The sequence below is a fragment of the Pollicipes pollicipes genome, unplaced genomic scaffold (assembly GCF_011947565.3).
Source record: "Pollicipes pollicipes isolate AB1234 unplaced genomic scaffold, Ppol_2.1 Scaffold_6138;HRSCAF=7277_pilon_pilon_pilon, whole genome shotgun sequence".
Lineage (NCBI taxonomy): Eukaryota > Metazoa > Arthropoda > Thecostraca > Pollicipedomorpha > Pollicipedidae > Pollicipes > Pollicipes pollicipes.
Genome location: NW_023596818.1, coordinates 16,657,744 through 16,671,500, shown reverse-complemented (window position 1 = coordinate 16,671,500; position 13,757 = coordinate 16,657,744). Strand labels below are relative to the sequence as shown.

At 51.4% G+C, this 13,757-nt stretch overlaps 1 protein-coding gene across 1 annotated transcript in view; it reads left to right on the top strand.

The window, feature by feature from the left end:
* LOC119105378 (uncharacterized) overlaps positions 1-13,757 on the top strand; it is a 29,464-nt gene that overhangs the window by 9,652 nt on the left and 6,055 nt on the right. Inside the window, exons 3-6 of the mRNA XM_037228844.1 lie at positions 3,071-3,212; positions 5,282-5,436; positions 5,795-5,918; positions 7,632-7,737. Coding sequence (XP_037084739.1) covers positions 3,071-3,212; positions 5,282-5,436; positions 5,795-5,918; positions 7,632-7,737 — 527 coding nt within the window. The remainder of the gene's footprint in view (positions 1-3,070; positions 3,213-5,281; positions 5,437-5,794; positions 5,919-7,631; positions 7,738-13,757) is intronic.

The window sequence follows — 13,757 nt, the reverse complement described above, 5'->3', positions numbered from 1 at the left end:
TGGATGAGCCGTACGTAAGTAGAAAGCTTGCCAATGTGCGGTTTTTTGAGAACATAGCCCCTAATCATGCACATATAACATTTAAGCTTTACTCCCGGGGGACTGACACATTCTGGGTGCTCATAATCTTGAAAGACGTGTAGCGCAAGCTCTTCTAATCTGAGCTACATTTACCAAAGTTGGAGACACGAATATCTTAAGGCGTGCAAATTAAAAGAAACATTTTATTAGCATATTCAAATCAACAGTTCAAACAAAGCCGTCCTATTTCAACTGAGGTAGTCCTGGGTGCCCATGTGGCGTAGAACAGCTGGCGCATTGGCGCTTCGCGGTCAGCTGGCTGCCGCTGGTCCACGGTGCTGTCTGTGAACCATTTCCTTGCGTTCGGCATAATGAAGAACCGCCTAACCGCGTAATTAGGGCGCTTCTCCCTATGGTTGTCGGACACCTCGCACTCCTTCTGGCGGTTCTCTTACATGCCCTGGCATGCACGACGAGCTGGTATTCGGCGACCCCTCGCTGCCTTCTTCCTAAATCCGGTACCCCCGCCTACACCAGGAGTTGGTATTCGGTGATCCCTCCCTGCCTTTTTCCTTAATCCTCCGCCCCCGTTTACACCACGAGCTGGTATTCGGCGACCCCTCGCTGCCTTCTTCATAAATCCTCCGCGGACCGTGCCCGACATTTGTCAGAGGAATGTTGGCTGGCAGCGCCGGCCGTCGGCCGCGCAGCGTCCAGCTGCGGCATCCCGACACAGCCGGGAAAGACGAATGACTGATAATCGTCGTCCCGACGGGCAGAAATAACGAAAAACCCACCGTTTACTGGCCAGGAGCTGTCCAATCGTCCAGCCGGGGCGACAGATGACCGGTTCGTGTCCGAAGCGGGGAGAGCCGATGTCGCTTGAAACCGCGCTCAGGCAACGAAAAGCTGAAGCTGAGCTGGCCAAAGCGGATGTTCCACGTGTGAAAATATTGAAGCAGATATCAGACGTGATGAGGTGATGAAATAAGTTCACCCAAAACTATTGGTATACTTTGAGGTGGAAAAGACTGCTCGATACAACAAACTTTCTCTTTTTAGTACAAATGCTTCTCAATACATCATTGTTTGATCGCGCCATCGTACCTTGCATAACATTGATTGGAAGGCAATTGACAGCCGTTATATCTGGGAAATTGTGCTCGCGAATGCCAGATACGAACGACACCACTGCATTCGTACTGGCCTTGATTGCCGCATGGCCAATGGAATGGTAGGATTTGAATGATACTATTATGGCGTCATGGACGCCTGGGAGACATTGAAATGTCTGCACGAAATAATCCGCACAGCTTTGCGGGCGTGTAGCTCAGAAACTGGAGGGGTTTTGTTCTTACGAAGGGCGCTGTGAGCTGTACCGAATGATCTTTCGGGTGGCTATTTGAATTCAAACCTTCATACAAAATCGGAAAAATGTGGTAAAATGTTGTGTCTTTACTTGTTGTTTGCCAACAGAATTATCGCGCCAACCTCGTGCATGCTTGCAAAACGATAAGGTACCGGCTGCGTAGTTACTGATAGTTTGAGGTTGACTAAAGTTGGTGACAGATAACATCAGGCATATTATATATTGGAGGGTCAACTAAGATGCTCGAGTAATTGAAAAATACGTTGCACTCAAGGGGTTCAAACGGTGTTCAAAGACTGAATTTTACATGCACAGCCCCGTTAACGACCGAGCCAGTTGCTCCATCACGTCGGTCTAGATGAGAGTGTCGAGCTGGTTGGCACATGCATTGCGCTTTGCTGCAACAGGACAGTCGATGGGTATAACCGGTCCACAAAGACCCCAACATTTCTGCGTATAAATTACGTTAGCCACTGTCTGACGCACGGATCTGTTTTACGCCCAAGTTGCCAGCTTTTAACGACTGCACAGACGCGGAGACTGTATCACAAAAGCTCTAACTAGTTTTGTTGGTTCCAGCAAGGTAAACACATAATTATACACCTTTCGTTGAATTTTGGTATGGGACACCAAGAAGTAATATCAGCAAGAAAGACCGCCGGCTGGTTTGGCCGCCGCATGCGACCATACGCCGCAAATACGCTAATTGATCAAGCTTCTGGTGACGTCACAACTCGCCATGCGCCCCGATTGGTCCCTCTTACCTGTGATGCTGGCCTAACGCGTGAGGAGAAAAGCCGCGATTAGCTCCGCCCAAGGCCGTGTAAAGAGCACCGCCCCCATTGCCGTCTCGTAGAGAAAGTCTGTAGCAAATGTGGCAAGAAATTGTTTTACATCTCAGAGACCTCTGAACCCCGAGTCCCTGCGGAGGTATTCGATTTTATTCCTGCTTTTCATTTGCTTGTGTTGCTTTCAGACGTTCTTCATAGTGTTAACTATTCTCTTTCAACCTTTGGCTCCTCTGGGATGCCTTGACTGCAACTGATGGCCCTGAGGCTCTTCTGGGTGTAATTTCTCGCCAGTATTCTGTAGAAAACTGGCGTGTCGAGTTTCGATGGAAGAAATGACAAATAGGCAACTTCAGTCTTCAGGCCAGTAGCGGTGCCATAGCTTGTGCGGCGAATTGATTCCCCCTTTCACGAGGAGCTCTTCCATGGTGGCTGTTGCTTCTATGAAACTGATTCTTTTTATTTGAAAATTAAAATTGGTGGTTTATGAAATCAGTGTGATCAACAGTGATAATTCAAGGAGAAACAACAGGACTTAGATTAATTTATCCCCTCCCCACACACGAAAAATCCCTCGCCAAGTGTCCGGCCCCGTCTGTCTGCCCGTCCGTGCCGCTCGTTCCGCGCGCGTCTGCCGTCCCAGCTTGCGGTCAGAACGCGACCAACGCGACTAACGTCACACAACCCGGGGCGGCGTCCTAAATCGTCCGAAGGCACTCTTCAAACCCACTCGAAAGGAATGTTCCACCTTCGCTGAATGCTGAATAGCATGCTGGCCACTTGATCTCAATGGCCTGCACCAGTCCGCTGAAACGACCCGTGCCGACCGGCGGGCGCCTTTGGTGCGACGCCACGGCCGGCCGGTGACCTGACGGGCGCCGGCCGCCGGCAGGCTGGCAGCCGCCGGTGCCAGCCAACCTCACCATCCGCCACTCGACGCCGTACACCGTGTGCCTGACATGGACGCTTGGCGCGCCCCTGCCCGGCTCGGCCCCGCTCGCGCTGCAGGTCATCTACCGACCCATCAACGCCAGGTCAGCGGCCCGCCAGCGCCGTCAGGCGGCGCTGGTGGTGAAGTGGTGCCTGTGCCGCGACAATGTGGAAAGGCTTTTTATGTAACGTAATGCAGTTGTGTAAACGTACTTTGCGCAATTGAGAACGTTGTCTACGCCCCCGCCTCCTCTTAGCTGGTAGGCTTAGCTCGGCCAATTGCCGGCCTCGTGAATGTATCGGGCGTTGTTTACGTGAATCCATTGCTTTTCTTGACGCATAATTGTTCTTGGTGACGTGATGCATTTCGAATTGTCTGTTTTCGACCCCTTCCAAACTCAGGACAACATGGTTATAAACGTACTCTGCGTCCGAGCGCCATCGCGTACCTTCAGTTGGGAGAAATTTTCAGAGGTTTCCTAGACAAAATGCGACCTCCTTAGAGATAGCTACCACGTGAGGCTTTTCAGATGGTCTCCTAGCTTCGAGCGGGAAGAGGGCAAGTGAACTCCCGCAGCAACCAATTCCCTCTCCTCAACGCGGTATCTAGGGTACTTACCTTGGTTGGAGAAATTGAAGCTCACATATCTCCCAGTGATTTTTGGGTCTAAGAAGGCCAATGAAACGCCAGTGAAACGCCAGGGGGTCGCGGAGGACGATGGAAGCACATCACAGTGACCAATATTAGAATAATGATATCTACTTGTGTTTTTCAGCGTTGCCATGCTAGGGCAGCTTATTTTCAGCAGAAAGAATAGCAGGTAGAGGTGATGGTAGACACGAAGACAGTCGTAAAAAGCAACAGATTTCCTTTAAAGTGTGGGTGGCTTTTGACAACTGTGGGCAACGATAAATTTAGAATCGTCTGAGTGTTCCCGGTTCTTGTATATGCGTCGTGGTCGTTGAGTTTGGTTAGGGAATTTGGGGAGCGGTGGGAACCTGTGCGTCGGAGTGCAGGCCAGAAATAATCTGTCACATCTGTATGTCTTTCCGCAGGCAGAATGGTCACGAGTTTCGGTATGAATTTGAGGGGGGGGGGAGGGCATTCCAGTGAATGTCTTCTGTATTCCGACCAGGGCTACCTAAAATTGGCCCGCGCGGGTGGGTTCCTCGGGATCCCGGGATCTGCTTGGTCTTGAAGCATCTTAACTTATGTGTAGCTGTTTTTGAACGCTCTTTGTTCCGTTAGACTTTTATTCTTTGGCATCTTCTTTTCCTTTTGAGTTTTGTTTTTTACCTTTATTTTCTAACCTTTGCCTCTTGTTGCTTGTTGCTCACCGAATTCATGATGTTTGACCTCTCGTGTTGGCACGTGTCGTTCTTATTCTTATTCCGTTTGACTTGTTGACTCCTTATATTCATACCTTTGACTTTTTGTTCTTTTGACTTATCGCCGTTTGAATCGTTTTATTTTAATCTTATCGCTTTTGACTTCATGCCCTTTCACTTTTTATATTTGAATTGTTTTTCTTTTACTTTCTACTAAAGAATAGCTTCTGCTATTGTTTCGAGAAAGGCATAATTCCGAAATATCAACTTAACTGTATTTCGATTCTCCTGGTTTTTCCGAGGAATAAGGCTAATGCTACTGTTTTATCTATGTGACTAATGTTCCTCGCTAATGCACTGAACAACTGACTTTTATTCCGTCGAAAATCTTGTTACCTTTTTACCATTGATCTTTAAACTTCTTGTTTTTTATCTTGTGTCCTAGAGCGTCTCGCCGCATGCAGCTATGGAATCGGCTGCAGGGAGAGAGGGGACGGGTACAGGTTTGCAACTTCGCGTAATTTGACGCTACGCCGCTACGGCTGTGAGTGTTGCATTGAAAGAAACATCCTCTCGCCACATGCAGATATGGAATCGGCTTCAGGCAAAAAGGACGGATTCAAGTTCGAAACTTCACAGAATTTGACGTTACGTCGCTACGGCTATGAGCGCTGTATTGAAAGAAATATTCCTTAAACCTATGGTGTACCCCCCACCCCAATCATACACACACACACATATAAAAACATGATCAGCCGCCTTTGGCCGCAGAATCGAACTCATCATCCGCGTGTAGATTCAATCACAGCCAACGCAAATTATTTGACCAAGCTCCGCTCCGCAGTTACCGGGTTATAGCTGACGTTCGGGGTCACCAGAGGTCAGTGACCCTGGATAACCTGAGGCCCGAAACTCAGTACCGTCTGGTGATGACTTCATCTAGTAACGGCTCCCCGATCGGCACCAGTCCTGTGATTTTCTTCCACACGCCGCCCACATGTGAGTGTTGTGGCGACTGTTGCAGGTATCGCCACGCGCCCTCCACTCAAGGAAGAGCGTGGGGCCACGTATCACTTTGCAATAGGAGCTTGGCTGGAAAATCAGCCTCGAAGCACGCGGGTCGAGCTTAGCGCGGAATCAGTCATGCGCGATATGCATGGAGAAGCCGTAACTTTTAACTCCAGAACTGAATCGCTTCAGGTCTCGTTCCCAGCCCAGCCCCCACGTTCTAATCTCTCATTTATGGCGCCGTGGGGTTTGTTGGGTTCTTGTTACCGTGCAGACCAGTTGCGTGATGGTCGACATAACCCGCGTGCTACGACCAGCTGCGTGATTTAATCGACCGCCACGCTTGCAGTGCCTCTGGGCATCCTCCGCTCCCCGCACGGCGAGCATACGGACGTGCTGAGTGCCGAGGAGATCAGCATCATCATCATCGTGCTCGGCGTTTGGATGCTTGCCATCGTGCTCTTCTTCAACAGGTGTGTCACCCCGTTCGGCCACGCGCAGTGAGAGGCACGAGGCGGGGGGCGGGGCGGCGGGGGGGGGGGGGAGGGCTCGATCCACGGACACCGGGTAAGGCAGGGCGACTGCTTTTTCTCTCCTAATTTCAAATGGTTAGTATTAGCGTTAAACTTTTGAAGAAAAGCATAAGCCGTGACGTTATATAGTGAAAAGTGACTCTAACGGAAGTAGTACCTGCCCCCCCCCCCCATTTTCGGGGGATTGCGAGCGCCGGAATTACTTAGTGCCTGGTGGACCCGCGACCATACAACATTTGCAGTTCGACACTCACGACCTTACCCAGGAGCTAACGCAATGACGCTCATTAGTTTAATGGTGATTGAGTGATAACGATCAGCACGTCGAGCGCGGACGACTCGCCGCGGTCGTGCCGTTGTCGGTTGCGTAACATGGACGATTGATGAAAACACGCTTGTGTGAATATCGATTTGCAACATTTGCTGAGTCCCCAGCGTAGTACTTACGTTGGTGAAGGTGTTTGGAGATGGGAGAAGGGGCATATAAACAGACTTCATTGCATTTTGTCATGTACAATATCCGTATGCGTGACGTTCATTCGCAAGTTCGGACTCTGCCTGGGCCACATCCGGTTGAGTAGCCTAAATACATCTGAAGGAAATCGGGTCAATAGTATGGTCCATTGACACGATGCCTGGAGGCCACGGACATACGGCTTTTGCTGTTTTTGGTGGCGCGCTGCGCCAAATGTATCTCACATCAAACTATGAACCCCCTCCCCTACCAAAAAACAACACAGGAAAGCATGACGACGTCACCGTCCGGACCATCTGTTTCGTGCAATGTTTGATAATTTGCTGTTTGCCACGCGCATGTAGCCCAAATCGCTATCACAAATAGGTGCAGAATAAATAAAAGCACGCCCCTTTGCTCGTCGTGTTAATGAAACAGCCGAAATTGAGTAACTGTCCCAGGCTGTAATGGAAAAATGTCTATGTGGCGGGCCTTTCAGCCAATATCAAAGCAAGTTCCGGTGTCTTTCACATCACATTTCCATTTTTACGGATGCTTTTCTTCACTGCATCTTGTACCACAGGTGCAAGGCTGTGAGATCTTAGTCCGCGCTGTATACGTTTCCTCATCGTTCGAGCCTTAGCTAGTTCGATGACGCCGAGTTCCCATATGATCCTGCACTGCATTGATGCATTGAGATACGCAGGTCAGTCTCCATCTCCCACTCTCGGGGCTTGTCTGTACCTCATCATAGGCGAAACTCTTTTTCTGTGTAATACTGTCCTGCCTCCATGCTTACGCCATTGCAAGCGATACAAGCCAACCATCAGTAAAAGGTCACTAAAATTACCAGTATACAAGCAATATGCAGACTTCAGAAAAAAATGTAGCCTTCGGCCCGCACATCAATGCATTCATGCAACTCTGATGACGCTGCAGTATCTCCTCCCCTTTACCCCGTCCGGGCAACTGGCCCCGGCCACCCCTGGCAGCCGGTGTCTGACACCGGCCACCCTCGGAACCGAGTGTCTGACCCCGGCCACCCCCGAGACCTGGTGTTTGACCCCGGCCGCTCCGCGTCCGGGCGTCTGACTCCGGCCACCCCCGGGACCTGGTGTTTGACCCCGGTCACCCCTGGGACCGGGCGTCTAACCCCGGCCACCCCGCGTCCGAGCGTCTGACTCTGGGCCGCCCAGCAGGTGGGGCAAGATCCGGATGCTGGAGCCGTACGAGTACAACTTTAAGTACCACCACCCGCTACCGGAGCTGGGTCACCGCCAGAGCTGCCCTCTGGCGGACGGCGCGGTACGTATACACAGCAAAGTTGGAGGGCTACATGCATTTGAATCAGGGGCTTCCATCATACATCGATATTCGCTGTGGGGCCCCTGAGCCATTCGGAAGGAATGCATTTCCTAAGAATCGCGTCATGCCCGTCCCTGTTAATCCTCAGTTTATCATCGGCTCAAAAACTTTTGAAAGGGCATCCTGCTGGAGGACTCCACGCGGCAGGCCGGCACCAGCGTACCGCTATCGGCGCGTCATACGACCTGCACCATCACGTGCTGCGGACCCACCTGTGTCTGTGCTCTGCAGCCCGAGACGATGCGTCAGCCTTTGTCATCTGCTACGAGTCGTTTTTGTAGCGTCGTCCAAAGCGTCGCAAATGCCACTCTGGTTTTTGCTGCGAACGGTCGAATCCCTCGCGTCGCCCACTCGCGGCCGCCGCGCGAGGGACACCTTGATTAGCTCTGGATGGTGTCGAGGTATTGTCGCATTAGAGGGAAATGAATATTGAAGGCTTTATCCCCTCGCGCCCCAGTGGTGTAGAAAAAGCCAGAGAAGTGGAGCGGGGGGGGGGGGAGCCTCAATGTTTTGTATTTCCTTCCATGTACCACCTTTCCTTTTGTTTCCTTCACCTTTGTTACCTTCCATGTTAATATTAATTTATTTCTCACGAGATGGGAGGCGTTGTGCCACCTGCCAGAGATGTCCCTCTGACCCCTATCCGCACCACTTCCTGTAGGCTCCTGCACACCCGTTGGTCAGTGATGAGTGAGTCCCCCCCCCCCTCAGAGTTTTCTACTATCATCCGCGAAGGGGAGTCACTGGAAAAGGCATAGCATGTTTAATTGGTCTGTTATTTCCCTAAAGAAACATAACTAAAAACAGAACCACTTCGTCTTCCTACGTTTACTGCTTTCACGCAAACTTTTTGGAGCAAACTAAGCAAGGTCAGCGCAATTCGCGCGGTACGTAAGCAAGCAAACCGACAGATCTGGAGGTTTGGAAAGCATCCCTGCTTTCCGATGCGCTTGGAGCGGTAACAAAACATCAGCAAGTGGAGCCGCATTTCAGCTTCCTCGCGGGTCGGTGGAGTGGCATCCAATCAGGCGGAATTGGTCCACGTCATTCCACCGGGTGAAGGATTGCAGGTCCGCCAAGCACAAAACCGTCGCATTGTTCGCCGACCTCCCAACAGATTGCCTTTCTGGTCGCCCAAACATTCCTACAGTCGCAACGCGCGTGACTGGGTAGAAATTTTGCACTCGACGGGTGCTTCGATTCTGACAGCGGCGTCATGGTGACTGGACAAACATTTGTAAAGCGGATGCTTGTGTCGGAGATGATCGTGGGCGAGTGTTCGGACGCAGATGTTCGTAATGCTAACGCTTGCTGATGCCTGTATGACACATATGCGTGCGTGCAAATGTTTGATGGAACCGTTATTGTTCTGTTCGCATCGCAATTACTACCCCACGCCAATATTCCTAAGCGCTGGTATATATCTGCATCCCGGATGCTCGTCAGTGCTGACATATACATAGCAGATGTTCACGTGGCAGATAACCGTAGGCATGAAGAGGTAAGACGTAATAACGCAGGGAAGCTGCAGTCAAACCTGCGGAAGTGAAGGCGATGGTGTTGCAGATTGCAGGTCTCAGGGCATCATACAGGCGTGAGAGAGTCTCAGACAAAAGAAATCTTAAACATTCTTTTAAAAAGTGTGGGATCATGGTCTCTGATCCCCGCCGCCCTTCAGCACCTCGGCACGACACCCTCGCGTCCGCATTTCATGCCTGTAGTTTTTTTTTGCAGCCTTGGACCTTTAGCACGCGGTGCTCTTTCTTTCATAGTCTCTCATATGGAAAAATCAATGGTTATTTTTAATATACAATGATTAACTATATCCGGTCACGCTTAAAATCGTCAACAACCTCCATTCCTCATGATCACCGCTGGTGTGACTCCACGAGGGAGCTACTAATGGGCGTGGCTAAACGAACCGGCGTTGCCATGGAAACATGGGCACACTGCTTTAAAGCCATTGAGCCTGTCAAAGGCCGGGTTTGGTTTTAAGGCGGCCCAAGGCCATGTGATAAGGTATGATCATCCGGGGATTTTTCCGGCACTTTCCCTTCACTCGTACGGTGACGTCACAAAGTCGCACCCTGTCGTTACCGCTCCGCCTGCATTATTTTCATGTGTGCTACTCCGGAGTACGTTCTGGCAAATGCATCTGGCGATCGCCGCAGCGCACTTCAAGAAGAACTATGATGACATATGAAAGGGGATTTTTTGCCGCACTGGGTGTATAACAGCGAATATAGGCCTAGGAACCGGGAACCTGTGTGCCATAGCACTCCCACTTGCTGAGGATGCCGACCATTGAGTCTATGGTGATGCATTGAAGTTGGCCAGCCTACAGCTGCTTAAATGCAGGCTGGCGAACCTGCCCAAGGTCCAGCCACTACCAAATGAGGAACTGAGCGGCACCAGGATCGTCATCCGAACTGTCATGTTGAACCTCAGCACTATACGTAATGATGCGCCGGGTTGCACTGATGTGCGATTGAGGTAGTTTGACACGACGGCAGTGTTATGCTGCCTGGTAGAACATAGGACATTGCGGACATTGCACATTGCGACAACTATGCGACGAAGCCTCTGAATGTCGTGGCGCGTGGCGTTCATCAAGATCATATCCACCATGCTATGCAGCCAATTCATCGAACACGCGTATAACTCATAGTAATTCGCCGTATTTTACTAAAACGATTCTTGTGTCCAGCATACACTCCACTGTGCACGCTCGGCGAGGACATAAAGCAAATAGGGGGGGGGGGGGGGGGGGCGGAGAACACTACTATATATTTTTCAGCTTAAATCTAGAGTTATGCGTCATGATAACCAGTCTGAAACAGTCCAAAACTTATATCTGCAAAGGAACCGTCCATGCCTCAGACAGACGCACAAGCATGCAGGACAAAAAAAGGTCAAACAATGCTCACTAAAGCTCACTTACGCATGCTCACACAAGCACAACGATGTTCACTTCGCGCTGTCCACCTGATGTCGCACCTGTTTGGCTGCGCGCCTGGCAGCAGCCCGCTCAGCCCCAGCCTGATTAAGCCATCTGAGGCGCAGATGGATGTGCGTCGCGCCATGGCACCATGGTGCCATGGCGCGTCGATGGATGCGGGTGGTGCCTCTCGGGTCGACAGTCCCATACTTGGATCGAGGTGTTTGCATTTGGCCGCCACAAAGCCAACAACGAAGGCCAGCTCCCCCTGCTCGATGTTGACCTCGTCCATCCCGTCGCGGCAGCGGGGCCACTTTCGGTTCACTCGCCGTTACCGCCATGGATCTTGTCTTCGCCCGACTCGTTGACCCCGTCGTCTTCGTCCACTTCGTTCAGGACGGGCACTGAAGGCATCGCGGCTGCTTGCTGGTAGACGGCCTCCACATCGTGTGCATGCGCTGCCGCTTCCACCACAGCTGGATCTTGGACCTGCGACACATCGAAACACAGTTACTTCCACGTACCTAGCAGCTGCATTTATCAGACCTTATCACAAGTCACCAGTTTTGTTTCTCATTGCGACAGTAAAACGTCTTGGACCCGGACATGCCCATTCATTCGTTGTCGCATGCTTGTTTTTATACACTTTTTTGTCACGCTGGACCACATTTTTTGGTGGTCCAACCTGACATAATCCGAACGGGTAAGAGGGACGGTCAACGACCGACGAGTACTGCACTGCGTGCACCATACTGATATCTACCGCTCCTGGCCAAAACCACGGATCTGGCTGGACTGCCCTGTCTCATGGTCCCATTTCAGTGCATCGGCTGCCCCAGAGGGCCGGCGTCGCCATAACTGTTTTCCGACGCGAAAATACACCAGAACAGCACGGCCCTCCGAGACTCCAACCCCCCCCCCCCCCCACCCCCTCCATTCGTCTCTGGCCGTGAGGTTTAAGGCCTATGTTTCAGGCGCAAGAACAGTTTTTTTACCAGGCCATTACTGTGTGTAATCACCGACTTTGGCGACCAGGCAAATACACTTTATTTGAAATCTCAGACACTACCATGGACAGTAACACGAAGAGCCCAAAAGTTCTTGATTAGTGACAAGACTCGCATATTGCAGAGCGAACGTGTACGGCACGCAAATGAAAGAATGTTTAAGGCACCAGGGCAAACCAATTTTGGTAGCTCATTGATGCGCTAGGTAGTAGGTACTGTACCTATTAGCGGTTGTGGGGTTTGTTAGTCAGTTCACAGTGTAATAGACGTACTATCAATGGGGCTGGGACTCGCTCTTGCAAACTTGCCCCCCCCCCCTCTCCCGCCGCAACCCCTGGCTACGCCCCTGACTCTCCCCTCCCCCTTCCCCCGTGTAACATAGATGGCTGCGCCACTTGTGTGGTAGTCAGGCCCCACCTTGTCAACAAGATTTTGGTCGGAAAGTCTCGTTTGAATCTTGTATTATAGTCTACAAACTGCACAGAGCGGCATGGGTTGTGCATGCATTAGTGACTGTGAATCGGGTTTAAAGATTTCTGCATAAAACGGACGGGAATTGTTCTTTTAAGCACACGCATACTCACTTCGGCGTGCCGGCGATACCCAGTTGCATAGAAGGAACCGCACTTGGCCGAAGGCATCGTTTGACATTGGGCATAAGACTGGCCTCAAGCAGATGGCCAGGATCATAGTCATGATCTTGAAAGTGATTACCGAATTGAAGTGATTACTTGAAATCAGATTACCGCATTTTCCGCATTTGTAGTGTCATTCCAAGAGCAACGGTGTAGCCATGTTTTCAGGACGGTTGGATCGTTTTTGGAAATGTAAACAAATAAAATGTCAGTATTGTGCCGTTTAACACTCTTGCAAGAGGCCACTCCACAGGATGGCACATTGCTGCCAAGAAAAACTGCCTTTGATGCTCATTCTTGCCCAACGCTGACACACCATTTCAAATTTCTCCCATCCGCAACATAATAGCACTCACCGAGGCCGCATAACAATACAGACTTGGTGCCGCACTGCGCGATAATAGACAAGACCAACCACAGCATCTCTGCGCGACTATCGCTTTCCGATCGACGCTGTTGACGTTGCCATGCAACGCCGCCGCGCGAGCCAGTGCGACTTTGTGACGCCACCGTCTAACGTTAACGAGCCGCCCGGCCGACCAATTTCTCAAGCTGTGATGATGGCCCCCTGAGGCGGCCTGTTGCGGCATACTTTGCTAGTTTATGCTCTCATTCCCTTTGCTTTGTTTTCTTTTTCACGTAGCAGTTCCGCAAAGTTTCGGCCCGAACTCGAGCCCAGTGGCAGAATGTACCACGGTGGCTCATACATTCACGATGGATTCGTTTTCGTCCATAGCCGTTTGGGCGGATACGAAGCGCAGAAACAGTGGCGCAAGCACGGGGGGCGCAGGGAATAGGTTCCCTTTCCTTACCCCCCGAGCAGTCCGAGCGGCCCCTCGGCACCGATAATGGGTCCTATTTGATTATAACGATTATTGGTCCTATTTGAGGTCGCGGAGAGCGAGAGGGCTGATCAAAGGTGGCATTAAGAGGCTCCGGCCCGCAGGGCCGAACGCTCAAATGTCAGAGAGTACTTTATGCCGATTACCTCCCCCGCCCCCCTCTGAGTCGATGAGGGCCTCTATGCTGGTCAGGCACTACCAGTTCTGAATGAACCGCTTCTGAAGAAGGCCGAGGCCCACGATTTGCATCGGTCAGATCCCTGAGTCAGTGAGCCCTCTGCCCTCCATGTGTTGGGCAGGGGCTGGGGCAGGGGCAGGGGCATACACACAATTCCTTTGCCGGTAAGGGGCCCGATTTGGCCACGGGCAGTGCTCGAAGGGGCCCGAAGAGGGACCTTAGCGACCGATGATCAAGGACCCGATAGGAGCACCGAAGGGCTCGAGGGACTGGCTGCATGTCACGTTAAGGCCACCGGTCCGCAGGGCCGGGACCTCAGATCAGTCAGATAGTCAGAGGGCCTCTTGCATCGTGTTTAAA